The sequence below is a fragment of the Rhipicephalus sanguineus genome, chromosome 2 (assembly GCF_013339695.2).
Source record: "Rhipicephalus sanguineus isolate Rsan-2018 chromosome 2, BIME_Rsan_1.4, whole genome shotgun sequence".
NCBI lineage: Eukaryota > Metazoa > Arthropoda > Arachnida > Ixodida > Ixodidae > Rhipicephalus > Rhipicephalus sanguineus.
In genome coordinates this window covers 99,542,413-99,560,554 of record NC_051177.1, presented here as the reverse complement: position 1 = coordinate 99,560,554, position 18,142 = coordinate 99,542,413, and the positions used below count along the sequence as shown (strand labels likewise).

The 18,142-nt window shown below is 44.4% G+C and overlaps 1 protein-coding gene and 1 long non-coding RNA gene across 2 annotated transcripts in view; one reads left to right on the top strand and one right to left on the bottom strand.

Annotated features, from left to right (window-relative positions):
* LOC119383457 (Down syndrome cell adhesion molecule-like protein Dscam2) overlaps window positions 1-18,142 on the top strand; it is a 179,563-nt gene that overhangs the window by 63,523 nt on the left and 97,898 nt on the right. Inside the window, 2 exon segments of the mRNA XM_049412517.1 lie at window positions 1,822-1,995; window positions 3,616-3,772. Coding sequence (XP_049268474.1) covers window positions 1,906-1,995; window positions 3,616-3,772 — 247 coding nt within the window. The 5' untranslated portion in view covers window positions 1,822-1,905.
* LOC119383458 (uncharacterized) overlaps window positions 1-18,142 on the bottom strand; it is a 166,802-nt gene that overhangs the window by 84,757 nt on the left and 63,903 nt on the right. The gene's annotated exons all lie outside the window — the stretch shown is intronic.

Genomic DNA, 18,142 nt, shown 5'->3' with positions numbered 1-18,142 from the left:
GCTTCACAGTCGCTCTTTCGAAATCGCAAACAGAGCTCTTGCCTGTCCCCCGACTCCTGCCTTTTGAATCTGCTAGAAAAAATCAGCCTTCACTTGGGCTCGGAAAGGCCACTCGAAGTTTTCAAATGTTTTCGTGTCAGAGCAACGGGATAACAGTGAAGCCCCCAGGATTGAAGAGCTGCCAGTTCGCCTGAAGTGGTCACTCTACGATTGCGTTAGGAGTGCAAACGCCAACGAAGGCGCACGAACAACACAAAGGCGAGCCAGCTTGCGTCATCGTCCGCCTTTCTGCCATTCTCTTGCTAACATTACTCTACCCTGCCCAATAAGGCTGTTCTTCTAAGTTGTTTGATAGCGAGCGTTGTTATACCGCCATCGCACCAATCCGCTCGGTGACAGTCTACGTCGCGGGGAAATCGGAACGCCTTACCAGAAGCTTTTAATTAAATAGCTCAAGAATGAAAAGGAGAATGTTCTGGAAAATACTTGACTTAGGTGTCTGGTAGTGGCACTCACACGTCGGCGTTCGAGTGCCCTGTTGCATTCCTTGGGTTAACATTGTACTTGGCGCGCTGCCGAAGCAGATCTCGGAGGCCACGTACAAAGGAGCGCGTGCTTGAGCTCTGTTGAGCCAGATGCCGCGACGATCCTAGCTGCTCACAATCTTTGAGAGAACTCGATTATTTTCATTATTATTCTACAGATAATTCGCCTTTAAGTCAAATTAGGCCCAAATATCATATGTATCCAACATAACTCTTAACTTCAACCAAAAGAATCGATTTCTGTTTTTAGAAGACTTCTTGTGAATATGCAGAAAACCGGAAGTAAGTGCTCGACCGGAAGTGCTTGGAAGAGAAACAAGAGCGTCACTCGGTGCTCGTGCTACTAAAAAAATATCGCCGCAGTACTAAGGATGTATTCGAAGTCCTGACCTAGCGAGAAAGGATAGCAGGGAGAGGAATCCTAGGGTGATTTAACAAGACAAGCATCCTAGAACCCTACATTGGGGACAAGAAATAGGCAAATTGGGGCAAAAATGGGGGCAATGAGCGTCAGTTAAAGATTCCACTTTGGCAACGCCGCCAGTTTGACAGCAAGTATTACTGTACCCTGAAGAAAATTGTGCTCACTGTTTAAGCGCACGTTAAGGTGTTCAGTTCATGCCACTCCCACTCTCATCGATTTGTCCATAATCCAGAGGTAAGCAGCGAAAAAAGGGAAAAGAGGGAATCCTATATCACAGCCTAGCTCACCCCGCGGAACCTCCCCATACACAAATCGATTCCACTATATCTAAACACTAAGTGTTCTTTCTTTTTTTTGCTTATTCACCATGGATATTGCTCATGTGCGTCTATGAACGTTTCTTCTCACATTCAGCTACCACGTCACTGCTTTGAATTGTTGTATAACCAAATCTTTTTTCTCTATTAAAACATATGTTTTTTTATGCCGTGTCATGTGGTAATAAAGAGTGCTGCCTTTTTTTTCTTTTGTTTGATAGCTAAAATTTACTAAACATAAATGCCTCATATTGAGATTGTATAACTTTGTCCCCGCAGTGTGTTGGTTATCACTGCTTGTCCTGGTGATACATGTAGTTATGTACTGTTTGATCAGTGTACTCTGTATTTTTGCCCTGCACTGCCATGTACGTACACAATGAATATGGGAGCTTTTTCGAGCTGCTTTCTAGCGGCTTTTACTACCATATACGCCTCAAACATGTATGTAAACATGCTTGTTTGAAATAACTAAACTAAACTAAACTTCAACTCTTTGACTTGCGTATATTGTTGTGCTTTGCCCTTCTTACAGGCTCGGCGTCGAGTACCCTCCAGGGCAGTGGCCGTGGTCCCACAATCGTGCTCGAGCCTCCAACGCTAGTGGAGTTTTCGAGCGATGCGGGCGCCGTGCTTCCGTGCTCTGCGCATGGTCAACCTCAGCCCAACGTCCGGTGGGAGAAAGAAGGACGGGAGCTCGGCAACCACGGTAAGTAAACAGTTTCAGGCTAATTGCTCTTTGGCGCGCCAATTTCCGGCCTTTGTGCAGAACGAGCCAGACGCGAAGTTCATCGTTATCAGGCCTACTTAACCTCCTTGGTCGTCCTGCAAGCATGCCCCAACACCTTGATTAACAAATATAGCTTATGCTATTTTTTCTCAAAACCTCTCTCGTGTGCTGCCCGTGCATGCACTCAATTCCATTATGCTTGCAATATACGGTAATTAAGTACTGAGTGGCATTTTGCGAGAAGACAAACGCGGTCCTCTGTGAAAATACTGGCAGCAACTAGCAGCCATTGAACGTATAAAAGATAATTACTTGGGTAACTCCGGAGGGGAGAGGGAAGGGAGGATTGCGGTGAAAAGAGCTGGTCTCTTCAAAAGTTTTCTTATAAATTACTTCAATCTTAGATGTGCATATAAGCGTTGAATGTTCACGTTCTTTAATGGAGAGGTCATGAGCTACCCAGAGTATGTATTACGTATATTTGAATCCTTGCTTCTTCTCAGTTAGTCCCATAATGTGTTAGGTACGTGTAGTATAGTCGCTCTTCGTGTACCCGTCTGTGAAAGTCGGAACTTCACTGTGTACTCTTGCACAACTGGAAGTACTTGCACTTAGCTGTGCAGACGTTCATGTTAATTTCCTGTGTTTTTGTTCCCTCGTGGGCATTATGTTCCCACTCTCGCAGCGTCATGTGACAAGGAGTAGCCGGTCCCATCATGGGCGCTAACCTTTGGGCATACACCGTGTCACTGAGTAACGAATTATATTCAAAAAGCGACTATAGCCGACACTCGAGAAAAACCATGCGAAAAATTATACGCAGACACGAAGGGAAGAAGACGCGAGAAGAGGTGTCTGCAGGAAATTTTTCGCTGGTTTTTCTAAACTATCAGTATGAACCAACTCACCCAGCAAGCAGCACTTCTACGATTATTAACACGTAAATTCAGAACTCCTTTTAAACATATAGATGCGCAATTTTGAAAATTTCATTAATACTGACATTTAATATTACATATAAAATACAGGCATAAAATTAAGCTTGAAACTGTCTAATCTTGCTTTCGGTGAAAAATGCGCTCTATTTAGCTTGAGTGTCCTCTGTGCAATAAAGCTTCCGCAGTACCCGTCTTCAGAGCGCTTAATACATGTTTCTGCGTTTTTATCACGTTTCTCAAAGATCACGCTTTTTACGTTTAGTGGCTTTCTCTCCCCGCGAAATTAGCAGGCAGATCTTAAGTTTTTTTTCTTTCTTTTTTTTTTCATTCTGCGGGCAGTGTCGAGATAGCGTGAAAGACTTAACGACTTCCATTGGGTGAATAAAAGCGCTGTTAACCGCTGGCTAAGTGCACTCCGGAGAGATGCCGCGCACATTGAACGCGATGCCACGATCAGGCCGCACTCTCGAGAGAGCACTTTTCTAGCAGATAACGGTTACTCCCCTGGAAAACAAAGCCGCCAAAACGAAGTAAAAAATCCTCGACTTCCTTCGTATGCTGTCTGTGTTGCCTTTTTTAGGTTGTTTCTTTCTTTTTTGCTGCAGGCTCCCGGGCATTTCTTGTCTTGTTAGTTGTGTACACAACAGCCTTTCCGTTGCAGGTTCCCGGTCTCCGAGAAACTCGATCTGACGGCTCGCTCGTTTTTCCGGCGTTCAGCGGATCGCAATTCCGGCCGGAAGTGCACACGGCAACCTACTGCTGCGTGGCTTCCAACGCATTCGGACTGGTCAAAAGTCGACTCGCACATGTCCGAGGGGGTGAGTTCTGATACCCTACACCGCCAAGGTGGGGATACTTGATACGACGCAGAAAACTCGGATATATACCGCGCTGTTATTGGCGAATGTGATGGAAGTTCTCCTGTGTTTTCTTTATTGATTTATTCATTCGACGTTTTTGTTGTTGACGTGCTGAGATTATTCCGAAAACGTTATCCGTACAGAAGGTAACGCGCTAAAGGCAGTGGCGTAGCCAGAAGGGGGCACACCGATCCCGTGACCTCCCCCCCCCCAAAAAAAAAAAATTTTCCCATGGGAGGCAGAGCACAAAATGACACAAAATGACACTCGACCGCACTAATCTGCCGATACCCAATGTCAGATCAAGGAGGTGCCCCCCCCCCCCCCGAAAAAAATTTCTGCCTACGCCACTGCGGCCAAGGAATGGATGGCCTTGCACTTCCAGCATTTGCTCTCCCCCCTTTTTTTTCCAAGAGGATGGGAACCAATATAAAAACAGGTGTACTTCATACGAATGAAGCAGAAGGCAGAGAAGGCTTGGAAAGTAGGCAGATTCATGACGCAACCAGCAAATCAGTAAAACTGAGGAAGAAAACAATTTTTTTCATGTGCGATTGCCACCACCATTTGTGAAACTATATATTCTGATATAGTGGATTTCTCTTTGAAAGGTCATTTGCATCTTTCACGCAAAAGTCTGCGCTTATGTTGTGTTACTGGTCGCAGATCTTGCATATGACGCAAGCATAACGCAAACACCTCCAAAAATTGACAACGACATTTCGCGCCATTGACAATACTTCTACGCATTTGCACAAGATGTTTCTACGCATTGTAAACACGTTCACAGCTGCACATACCTATACTGAGCGCAGTGACATATAATGTAACCGAGGAGATTGTGAAAGCGGACTAGAAATGAAGATTCTCATAAGAAATGCTGCTGCATGCGTCTTTTACCAAGAACAACTTCTTTCGCCCAAACGCGGACCGTAATGTGATGTATTTTTTTTTTCTCGAACTTTCGGAGAGCTTGTGAATAATATCTAAGTCTACATCGAGTACGCGCTGAATTTTACATCGGTTATAACACAACTAGCCACAGAGATTAGCTTGGTCCGCTAGAGAACCGAGCATCCTAAGCCCGATGAAATCTACAATCGTATAATATTTAGCCGTTATTGAGATCGCTTGGTTGCGTCGAAGTAATATTTAGACGCACTGACGGAAACATTTTGGCGCCGAGCACGTATTCGAACACTTGCTTACTATCGTTTATACCACAATGACTTGATTCCTACGTAACACAATCGGACTTACGTACTTCTTGCAGAGTTATATTTCTGCCCCCTTTTTACGTCATCGTCTATGCTGCTGCAGTGCTAGGCCACAGCATTGACTCTTGTATCTAGGAGTATCTTTCATGCTTCAGCGGCGCGTGCATATCAAAGCTATACAAGTATTGCCGGTGCAAAAGGCAAAGAGAATGGTTCACCTGAAGCTTCCTTAAAAAACAAAAACAGGGTGAACGAAGCCGTATGCAGATTACGTACTGGAATTACCGAAGCGATTTGTGAGTCCCTTGCGTCAATTTCCCAATCTAATTTGTTGTCGTTAACTGCATTTATCCACCTATTTGAAGCTAAAGCGTTCTCCAAGTGACTGACGTCCGCAGGTGATCGCAGGAGTCTAACAAGAAAAATACCTATGTATATCAGAAAGATTTTTTATGCCCCTCCAGCTTCCAGTATCCAATAATGCTATATAGTCATTTTTACTGTCGCCGTGTATTATGCCGTGTAGCTCAATAATGCTAGCTAAGTTTGTTTGCACACAGTCTTTCGCAACAACGCAAGCGTACGCTTATCCCAGGAGGCCCAATGTTAGTCGTAAGCCTGTGACAAACATGCCGACGTCACTTGCTTGGAGGCCTACCGCACGCCAGCGCACCGTGAACGCTTGTTTACGAAGACGTTAATCTTTGTGTCTACGGTAAACTTTCGGAACCCAGAGGCCGCGTGCTCCGGACACTAATCCCCTAACACCAATCTCCGCACGTGTGGACCATAAGCGCAGTGCAAAACGACGTTAGACAGTGCATGCCCCGGTTAAACTTTCTCCAGGATTAGCAGGGTAGGCGTTGGAGGGCAACGGCTTAGTAGAGCAGGTAGAGCGCGTGTTGGTAGGAGTGGTAAAAGGTGTTTGAAGGATGGTTTTGCCCTTATAATTAATCGCTGCCAAGGTAAAGCTTACCTGTATAGGTGACGCCCCTTTTCGAGCATGAAAAGCCTACTTATATTGTTTTGAAGCGTTCACGGTACAATAATGCACTGGGTGTGTTAAATCGTGGAACATTACGTGCCTCGTCTTCGTGCGAGCTTTTGTGTTTGTGTTGGTGCGCTAGTGCGACACTCGCACAAATAAAGAACACTTTCATAAAACAATTGAATAGTCGAACTCCTTCCTGGCTCCGTTCTGAGGCGTGCACATGGGTAAACTAAAGTTCTATATATTCCCAAGGCCTCTTCTCACGGCTTCGTCGTCTCCTTGAACCATTTTCCTTTCTTTTTGGGATATCCTCGTCATACACGTTGTTTATTGAGTCGCACACACCCGTTGACTTTCTCGTTTCACCTCTCTTTCTGCTTCGTGGATTTCTTTGAACAATACTGTCTTGTTCCGTCTGTAAACAGGCACGATCTCACGATCTCGCAACGTATGGCGCTTGCATTAGTGCACATAGCACGGTCATTGCCTGCCATTTCCAGGCTTCATCGTGAAATGCGGGACAACTATAGGCAGCACTGCCACACACAATTTTTGGGCGCCATCCTGAAGTAAAAAGGAAAAAAAAATCGAGCGAAACCCCACACCAAACTTTCGGAGATAGTTTTATCATCATGCAGGGGCTCACATGGTACGCTGAACAGTGAAGGTTTTGTCTGGAAGCGGGTTGCAAACTTAATTGGAAACGTTTGTGCCGTCTAGTAGTGATTAAGCGTCTGACGCGCGCAAGCGTAAACACGCAAGTATTACGCCATACCTAGAGAGTAAAGGTTATGGTTTAGAAGAACGGAACGTTGGGCGAGCTGGTAATCCATACTAAAGACAAACTGCGCGAAAGAGAAGCACCAGGAGCTAGAAAACAACACGAGAGCGGCGCAGACTAGCAACTCAGCAGACGGGCGCAGACTACAGAAACTATGAGTTGCTAGTCTACACACGTTTTTTTTTTGTTGTTGTTGTTGTTGTAGTATTTTGTCGTGTGCTGTCGTCACAAACTCTTCTTCTCTTTCATTCTTTTACATCCCCTTTCCCCTTCCCACGTGCAGGGTAGCAAACCGGAGACTGCTTCTGGTTAACCTCCCTGTCTTTCCTTTCTCCCTCTTCTCTCTCTCTCTCTCTAGTCTGCGCCCACCCGTCTTGTGTTCCTTCTCAACGCCGGTGCTTTTTTTTTTTTGCTTTTATCTTTTTGTGCAGGCTGTCGTTAGTTAGTTAAATGGCGGAGTCATGAAACTCGAGTTGCCACGACTGCGGAAAAAATCACTCTTCGTCCTGAAACTACAGACGTACTACATCAGTGCGGAACGCTTCATTAGCACTAGGCGGATGCATGAAACACGCATAGTAGAAATAATAAAGCAGAGGTTTCTTAGTCGGAATTTTCAGATAGAGCGCAATCTTTAGGTATAATTTCAACATTAAACCAACGTATGAACACACTAGCCGTCAATACTCCTTATCTTGTTAACATTAGCCAACAAAAGGGCATTAATGAACGCTTACCTGGGCTTTAATACATATTTGTGAGTAATTGCTGTACGCCAGATATGGCTGTTATGCTAGTACATACGCTAGGCCAATAAAATGGTCTTGAGGCAAGTTTATCGTCATAGTTTCTTTCTGCGCCGACCGACTGCATTTTGTCACGCTGTTGGGCACTCACTCACACACTAACGCACTCATGTACTGGTACACGCTTTTCCCTAAAGCTCGAGGCAGCGAATGCTTTCGCATTTACAACCCTTGGAGGCCTTCATGTAGCCAAGAATATGTTAAACGTTTCATCATAACAGGAGCACTGACTGCAGCTCCTTCATGATATTGCCTTCGGTTTGCTGACAACCTGCGTGTCGCAGATAGACACAAAATGGTCAAATATGTATTTGGCACAACACCTGACTAAAAACTGTTTTCTGTGAGATTTATTCTGTTCTGTGCCAAAGAAAACTGCTACCCAAGATTTATTAAAGCGACATTCTTAGATGCCTCATAAACACGCGAGAATTGACCGGAGTCCCGCGTCGGCGTCTATATATCATCGGTGGCGTCAACAACAGTAATGCAAAAATCATCATCGCGTGATGACGTCACAGTGGCGTCACGTGACGTAAAGTCACGCGATGACGTCATAACACGTCATCGTAGCTGGTCAAAGGTAGAACGATCACAGATGTAGCGCAAAACGAGGTGAGGTGCCTCCGGTCCAGGAGGCAGTAAAAAACCACGTTAGGTGCAGAAAGCTTTCGGGGAGTGGCGGGGTAGGATCAATGCAATCGACTAAGAAGTAAAAGAAGATGGCTTTCGCTTCCCAGTCGTCTTAGGTGAGTGCATAAGGGATCTTGTGAGTTTTTGTTTCTTACGACACCTTCTGCAAAGTATGAGACATCGTGCTACCAGTTACGAATGGGGAACGAGTAGCCAAGACAAGAAGCTTGCCCCAAAGTAGGAATGGGAGGGCATAAAAAAGTCTACGTGAACGTCTTTCATGTATATTTGCAGATGTTAGACCATAAGCAATACGACAGAAAAGGCACGATACTGTTTTCCAGGAATGATTTCTCATGACGCATGGATTCGATTATACTACGTTAATTTCTAATGAGTAGCCCTTCCGTAGAATATTTATTACAAGAAATTTCTCCTATACTGATTATGTCTCGTCAACGAGTGCGAACTTTTGAAACAAGTTCGTACTTTCTCTTTAATATTGTTTCAGGAGGTATACAGAAATCGCAGGTTTATCGAACTGATTAGTGTTTCTTCATTTTCTTATGCATTATATGTATATGGAGTATCACTGCTAGCGACCGTTGTGAGCGCAAGCTGTTGTCGTCTACTGGCAGAGTGATAGCGTAGGCTTTAGAAGTACTGGCTCCAACGCCTATTAATCCGGCAAAAAAAAAACACTTTTAAATTACCGAAAGTTCATCTTCTCCAATGCTGTACTTCTATATGAGCATACGCATATTGGAAGCGTTCGCAACATTTTCTGGTAAACAGCTGAACCCCTTAATAACGAAAGTCATCAAGAACCAAATTTCGGCTTCCACGACAACGACGAAGCTACGCAAAGCTTACTAAGCTGCTAGGCTCGAGCCGTCAAGCTCTTTCAAGGCGACGTGAAGCAGGGCAACATCAGTGACTTCTCTAAATAAATTTTGATTGTGCTAAGTAACTGGTGTGCGTACTTTTCTATTTTTTGGACAACTAAATTCTCACGAGAACGAAGAAAAAATTGCTTCTCCGGCGATTTCGTTTGAAGGGTTCGACTGTATCGTGCTTTATTTAATAATTGTTTTTGTCCTCTTGCGACGTATACGCATTACAGCGCTGAAAGCAGCTCAAGAGAATTCATACTCGTCAGTGACTACGGCTCAGGCAATCTTGCGGCCGGCCTGCACACAATTCCCTTACGGCATTTTAGTATTCTCCCCAAATTCAGACTCGCGACGTGAGAAGGTTACCTTTTACCACAATTTCCCTTTGTCTTCCATTTAGTTCGTGGAAGAAGCTTCACGAAACGAGATCAAATTGTTTATTGCTTCAACAACTACGACCGATTTACTTGCATTCTTTCTGTCTTCCACCGGCGCCAGTTAAACTCAATACAACAGTGTTTTACGACGTGTTTGCTGCGACACAGTGACATTTAAAGCCGCGTTTCTCATTTAGTTGCAGAGCCTCCAAGCTTATGTCGCCTCACAAGTAGTCTAGGAAGTTCCTCGAATCCAGAGTTCGTTCTCTACGCTATACAGCCCCACTGTCCGTTTCTTCCCTCATCGTGACGTTGTATTGTGTTGTGTATATTTTTTTCTCGCTCTTTTCCCTCGCGTAGCTCCTCGAGCCACCTTTTTTTTCGCCTTAATACGGCCAGCGCAATCTTTGGTCTTGGAACTTGGCCTTAAGGTCTGAACCAGTTTCCCTGTTCATGTCTTCGCAGGACGGCGCGCGATGGTCGGCTGTTCCTTTGAACTACGCTGTTTTTTTTACGATCTGCACTTTTATAATGCTCTCAAGTGCGAGTTATAGCTCTATACAAAGTCGAGAAGCATGGCCTACGCGTTTGCGTTTTTTTTTCTTTTTTTCTTTTTTTTTGACAGGAAGTCAACCACTATGTCTCAAAACTCGGTCCAGTGCCTTTCACAGGACGACCTGGAGCGGGTGATGTAGCGTTTTTTTAATGCTTAACTGGCAACACTAGGGAAATAAATGGTCACACCACAGAGCAGCAAGACCTAGTGAAAATGGGTAGGCGTCGCCATAAAGTGGCGACAACTCCTAGATTTATTTTTATTTCAATTAGAAAAGTAAGATGACATATAGCCGAGAGTCGGGGTATGCTTATATATGGGTGTTTTTATCTATAGCATTATCTTGTTTTCTTGCTTTGCTGACAGATGCGCACTAAGAATGAACCATTTTTAGCACAAATCTTCTTGCAGCTCCGCTCAAGTAAAGTCATATTTTAACTTATTCGGTTAACACCCTGCTTTTTTTTTCTTTCTTTTATGGTCAGTGCGCTGACATATAGGATGGGGTTTTTTTAGACAATACAGAATTTGTCAAAGATTGTATTTGGAGTATAAGACTGTCGTCCTCGATCTCGATTAGCCGAAGCGGTGGACATTACTTAGGCGAAACGCTCAAATGCGAAATCGACTACAATAAAGCTACCTGTCACAGGCGACATTTAGAAATTCCGTGTTGTCAAAAAAAAAAACACCCACAATATAGATTTGTATGCCTTGTTTCTGTACTTTTCATTTTTGAGCGCTAATTAGTTGGTGTACGCGGCGCTTTCCTGGTTGTTTTATACATGAATATTCGCGTCAGTATGACCCTTAGGTAAACATGTCTTCTGCGTTTTCATATCAGATCAAGAAAAATCACATCACATCGCGCTTTTACTGGGCGAAGAGTGACGAACGCCCAGCAAGGTACCAGCTTTTCAATTTTATCAGTGTCGTTCGCATATAGAAAAATGCTCCTCACAACAGCGTAGCAGTCAGCAGCGTACCTTAAAAGTGAAAGATTATACAGCCACAGGCTGATAATTTCTATATGAGAACTCTGTTATGATTTGTTTTACTAATTAGTACAGCAAATGATGGTCGGATTTCATTTGCGGATTTCGCGCCGATACCCCAGCACCTGAATATAAGGATGACATCACTGACTTCTAAGTTTTTTTTTATCGTATTTTGGACACACTGGCTCAATACAATATCCTGATACTTGCCTTGCTAAGTACCTGCCTCCCTCAGAATACACTGAAGATGCTTTTTTTACCGATAAATAATTAGGTAAGCTCTAGCAGGCCTGGTCAAAATTTAAGAGATCATGGCAAGCTGGTGCGCGAAGCTGAAGGCGACGTCACCACCTGCATTTTCTTCTGGTGCTTTTTCTCGCTGATGACCGCAGAAGAGTTTTCGGTATTGTGGAATGATCCTTACACAAGTGAAGTTGTTTTTCTCTTGAATGCCTCATTAAAATTCCGCCGTGAGTGTCGATACATTTGTATCGCAAGGAGAAACAAATATGTGTGCGACGGCAAACATACAAACATACATAAACCTGAATTACGAAAGCCTTCTTTAACCGCTGGTAATCAACGCTCCGGAACAAGTAATAGAGAAAAATAACGAAAAGTAGGGGAAATATTCGTTAACCAGACGCACATCTGGTTTGCTAACTTGGTGGCTTCCTGAATGCATAGAAATTGATGTATTAGTGTTCCTTGCATCGAATAAGGAACGCTTTTGGGGTTGCGATATTAGTACTTGTCCTGCGGCCTGGAGCTGATGCTAAAAACAGTGCACTATAAGCAGACACACCATGTTTCAAAGCAAAATCAGAAACAAAAATACCCACAAGAAACCGTAGCAAGTTATAGCGCAACATCTCTCGATAAAGATATATCAAGCACAAAAATAAATAAAAATGTTTATCAGTAAGCCTATTCCTCAAGCCCACTAAGTTCGGCCTATATTATTCGTAATTGATTTCCGCCCTCTCAGAGCTACATTCTTGCGTCAGTACGGACGTTTCCTTCCGGACAGCTAATGCATGCTGATCGAACTCGGCAGGTATAGAGCCGCTCTTATTCTATGTTGGGGATGTAGCATTCGATCGAGAAGCGACATTACTAATGAGCTACAACACGAGATCATCGGCTCTTTGACAGAACGCAAGTCCTTACTTGTCTCCGTTTGCTGTATGTTTTTTCTTTACGTGTTCATTTTTGTATTGGGTAACCACTTTTTTTTTTCTTTTCGCTGCAGAACCTATAGAAATGGAGTAGCCAAGGTGACATAAACGTCAACCTCACCACAGCAAGCCAGTTAGAACAGCACAAAATGAAAGTCCACCCGTACAGCGCTCGTTCCAGACAGCACGGCAGTAGAACCGCGCTTATATAACGATTCGCTTGTGGCTGTTACTATAGTGCTAAAGCCTACGTATATGGATGTTCAGGACTCAAGAGCAAGTGTAAAAGCGAACAACGTTTGTTACCGATGCCTGCGCTGCAGTCTATACATGGCTGTTACATCTACGCGAATTTTTACGCGCTGTAATAAAAGTTACAGAAAAGAAAAAAAAAAAACAAAGTTGTAAAACAGCACTCACTTTGTTTTTGCAGTATGTACGCTTTAGTTGCGTGCGGGCATAGGGGACTCAAGTTACAGTAGGAGAAAATTTGCCTTATGTTGATAAAGTCACCCTAACAGAAAAGTTACTTAACCCCGATCTACTGCACGGCGACTATTGTTAAGGCGAGCTGAAAAATGAAGACGAAGAAGGAAGAAAAAATCTGTAGAAGCTGGCTAGAGCGCGATTGTGTTGGTCGGCCATCTTGGCTTCTGTGACTGTACCTGTACATAGTCGGTAGTTATATCCTGTGTACATATACTTACAACATCCCCACACGTATTAGAGGAGGTGCGGGTTAGCGAACCCCGCAGCGATATTACCTGCGTCTGAGATCGATGATCTTCCATAATCCCTAAATAACAAAGTATATAGCTCATTTAAGGTTTCTGTTAAATTATCAAAGCCCCAGGTATAATGAATAGCAGATTTTTAGTAATCAAGGCAAGAACACTGAGTTGAGAGTTAGCGGTGTTTTTGAGATATTCATTATACAGAACAGGGGGAGTATGCAGGCATATGAAGCCGAATCCTGTGAAGTACCACAGTATTTTTTCCGCCGAGATTGAAGTGGTGAGTCAGCACAAATTGATGAGAGAACGCACATGGCTGCATCTGAGCAGCAGCAATGAGGGTGCCCTGGAAGCTTTAGGAAATTATAATTAAGAAATCTGTAGGGAAGCAAGCGGACAACCTTTTTCTGTTGTAAGACCCTTTACGTTACCTACATTTTCGTTCTTTAGCAATAATAACGATAGCTTACATGACTAGGTTCCCGCGCATAAAAATTACAATTAAAACTAAGCCCTACATCTTCCGTGTCAGCAGTTAAAACGCAAGAAATAAGATCTCTTGGCAAGAAAAACAAAGATGGCGTTGCCATGGCGCTCGCTAAAACAGAGCTCAGTGACAGGGGCGCTCCGCTGTGTTTGAAACTCGAAATCGACCGGTTCGCGCTTGTCTCTTATCTGTATATAACAACGTAAACTCCGTATGCTTTAGTGTGTAGTTGGCAAAGAAGTCAAGAAAACTTTATATCAGATATGTCTTTACTCTTTCAACAGCAGAAGTGCATTCAGATCCTTCGCGAGAAGAAAGCAGGAAGCCTTTCGAAGCAAAGCTATAAAAATGCCGAGTGAAGACAGCGCATTGGGCGGGTGAAAACGCGAAGGCCTAACCCAGCTACCAAAAGCTTCAAGCTTCACTTCGGTGCTGTATTCTTTGCTGCCTTTAAGAGGCATCAGTGGCAGGAAACGATCCGGGACGACAGGTCACTCTGCCGTAGAACTCGAACTGCTCGAAAAGGCGCCGTGCAACGAAAAGCAAGCAGACTGCTGCAAGTGAAGTTCCCTGTTTTTCTTTTCTTCACTCGTTGTACAGAAAAAGCTCTCTAGGTAGCGAAGTAGCATGTTTTTTTTTTCCTTCTATTTTTGTACTGCTGATGCCCTTCTCTACGAATCGGTAAAAAGAAATGTATACGATTCACGAAATGAAAACCCAGTGAAAGACATTCTAGAAAAGCGTTCAGAAGGTAGTTTGAGGACGCCATATTGTAACCATATTGTAACCATATTGTAACCACTGTGGCAAAGTGAGCAGAATATTTATGTTTCTCCAACGCATGTAACATTTTGTGGCCGTAAAATCTTTCCATCCCTACCAGAGTCTCGTCTTCTCGCTTTCCAGTGTAATCACATTTCACACGCATCTTCGAGGCTTGCGGAGGCTTGCCAAACACACTTGAAAAAGACAACGCCTTCGTCGTGGAATTTTTTTTTGCTTTCTTCTTGTCGATAGAACAGTTACATAAACCACACATGAGTAGCGTGTTCCTAATGCGCCCAATGTTGTGGACCGTGTAACGCATTTCGAATGAAAGCAGCGGAAGCATCACACACGTGAAAATGATTCGTTCTCTCTTGATGTATTTTTCATAGCTAGAGCTGTTACATAATCTACGACAGTGGAGGCTTCTGCAGGGTGCACGGAAACTTGATAACTTTGTGCGCGCGTTTCACGTTACTGCCTCAAATATACAGCGTTGAAGGAAAATGCAGTCGCCTCCCCCTTGATGCAAAAAAAAAAAAGACGCATCTCACAAAGACCACCTTCGAGGAGCCGCAGGAAAGGAGACCTTAATAGCGAATATATTCGGTCAACAGAAGGGAGCACCGCGAAGTAGCGTACGAAGGTGACGCCTTGCGAAAGACTGGCTGCGGCAGACAGAGAAAACAAAGATAGAGGAAGCACCGAATAAGTAACATTCCTCGCATCCTGGGAGAACGGCAATCGCTGCTCTGCGGGTCCATTTGTCTTCGTAATGCGTCGCCTCTCGAAAGGAGGCCGGTTGTCGGTGCCGAGCGTTGGGATCGTGTTGGGTTTCGTCTCTGTACGTTTTCCTTTCTTTCGCCCCGTTTGTGTATGTTGTGGTCGCTGTCCCTCTCGGCGTCGTCTTAGTTGCCCTTGTTCCCATTGATTTTTTGCTCACTATATGATGCCGATTTTCATAAAAGTTGGTTTGCTTGTTCGTTCTTCATTTTTCGTGCTAGGGACGCGGTCTAAACCTCCAAACTGAGTTTTGATCCATCCGGTGGTGTCCGCCGTTTGTTACGTAGTCATCAGCCGCTACGTCGACGTTCGCAGTTCGGTTCTCATCGTATGGTTTACCCAACAGAGAACTCCGCTAGCAAACACCTGCCTCAGATCTAATTTTCGCTTCTGTGTTAATGGACTGTTGTTTACGCTCTAGAAACTAAGCAATGACGCAACGTCGAAGTTTGGAGGTTTTCACGCCAACCATTCCCTCGCTACGATCGCTGGCTTTTCGGCCAGTACGTTGTAATGGACCAGCGAAATTTCTTGTGAGCCAAGTAAGACATGATATATATTTTCCCCCACCCTTTCTGTATGTGCTTGCATGACTGCGTGTCTGTGTTTCGTTGCTTTGAAAGTCATGCGAAGTTTAACAGTGGCGGCAATGCGGTAAGAACTGTGCTGCACTTATGCAACTTTGACACCAACAATCGCAGTGAAGCCACAAGAGTGCTTTCAACAGGGTTACACAGGTAATCAAACAGACAACTGCGTAAGCATTATGACCCCGTGATCTACAATTATCCTTTTGTATTCTAGTACTCTGGAAAAACAATCACTTAAGGTTTTCCGGTACGGAACTGCAAGACTTCGCAAAAATACGGTCAAGGAAAATATTTGTTGTCAGTACTGATGTTTCCACCGAGTGTTCCCAGAAATAACAAGTTCGTCTGTCTTCTGTCTACTCTAATCGAAAGCGGGGAAGCCCATTCGCCGAATCCCGTTTTAAATCATTTTTATACGTCAGGCCACAGTGACTGCAGTAGTCCGAAACAATCTCTGAAACATTAATTTCTCTTGGGATATTTCTGGACTGCGAATGTCATCGACAGAGATAAATCGCGAGTGCTTACAACATTTGTCAACCTGGATTCTCTCTTTGTTAAACTTCTGTAACGAGTTTCTGGGGAAAAGGATACCACCAATCAAAACATCCACTCCACAAGTTCCGATGAACAGCAGTCCAGAAACAGGAATGGGGTACCTCGAGCGATATACACAATGTCAAAAACAGGAGCAAACTATAGGGTATCCACGTTTCCGGGAAGTATGGGGACGTGAACAAAAAACAACGCGAGATGAAAACCTCTTCTTCGTGGTTTGGCACTTTGAAGCCTTTTATTGTCTTTTTAAAGTTTTGTTTTAAAATGTCCACGTGCCTTCACAGCGATACACCGTGCATGCCTGTCGTTCGTCTTGTACTTCTTTTTGGGCCAAACCTCAACGACATCTTGCTTTACTTCATACGAACCGCGTCAGCGAGAAAGAGAGAAACATGAAACTGGAAAGGCGGATGAGTTTATGGTAGGGTACCCAACACTGCGGAGAGGTGGGTTTAAGTTCGCGTTATATATTGAGTTATTGTATGCACTTAAACGGGCTTGCGTATTATGTACAGCATGAGGAGGTTCCATAATAAGAAGCTGTCAGGGCCACTTCCTATATGATCAGTGAAGCTGCTTACCTCTAACCCACTCGTTTAGAAGGGGGAAGGGGTGTAGGGGTTCTCTGGGCGGATAGCGTCCGTTAGTAGACAAAAATGGACATGGCGATATGGTGCAGCTGGCCGAGCGCGCTCATGCGGTGGCAAAACAGAGATGGGGAAATATTGTGGCGGCGGCGCTGTTCAAGAGTGTTCAACACACTGTTCAAGAGTAAACTTTTCGTATACTGGAAAGGTTACATTTAAATCCCCACATTCTGAAGGCTCGTTCTTGGCACACTAAAGTTCTGCTGCAGGAGAACAGTTCTTAACTTGCGTATGAAGGGAAATTGCTGCAGTGAACGAGCCTCACGATGCAATCATTATAGTCAAGTAGGCGTTATTAGCAGGAACATTTTCCGAATACGTTACGCGGCTGGGAAGATAAACGGCGTTGGAATGGAAGGGCGAAGCCTCTCCGAGTTGTGCGGACGCACGCCGATACTTCGTGGAAGCGCTGCCGGGTGGCGCACAAAATTAATGAGTCAATCAAGCCAAATATTTCGCGCGCGTAGCCTCGACTTCGTGTAAGGGCAATGCGGACGGCATCGATTCGTACGGTAGCGTTATTTTGCTCCGCGACTAATGATCTCGCCGGGAGTGGCACCATCGAAGGCCTCGCTAAGCCGTCTCCGACGGCAAACAGTCATTTCTCACTCGTGCACGTTCAGGTGCCAGATGGTGTCCCGCTTCGCTAGAGCCGATTACCGTATCGCGGAGAATGGGCTGCCTGCGTGACTGCTATTGTGAGTCGCGAAGTAAGCAGGCGGTGAAAATTCTCAATAGATTTATTCGCCATGCTCCTGTATATAGCCCGTTAGGGTGCCTCCCAAAGTAGAGTAATCGCCGCGAAATCGCCGTCCTATAATGTACCCAGAGACAGCATCGTTCCGCGACGTTTTTCGCCGCGCGGAATGGCTTTTTTCTTTGTTTTCCTCTCAGCAGACTCGACCACTGCCCGAAAACTGATCGGGCAGATAAGGCTTATCGTGCCAAGCAAAGCGCCGCTAGGATCGTGACTTAAGTTGGTGGCTATAATTGGTTTGTCATAACGCTGACGGACGTATACGCAGCGAAAGCCCGTAACCATCGGGTCACCGAGGTGAACAGAGATTTATACGAAGCTTGTCTCAAGAACACAAGGTACTTAGCCTGATACTTGGACACTTATTTGGGTGGTAATTTGCGCTGTCCTTTAGGCAATGCCAAATATTCCTGTCGCGTTCACATATTTTTATTCGCAAATAGTGAAACATTGTAGAACACAAATTCTGATTACCTGGTGAGCTACGACAACAATATGCTTGCAAAACGTTGCAAAACACAGTAAAACAGCAATTCCGATTATCGTGGGAGCTGTAAAAAAAAAAGAAGGGCAGATT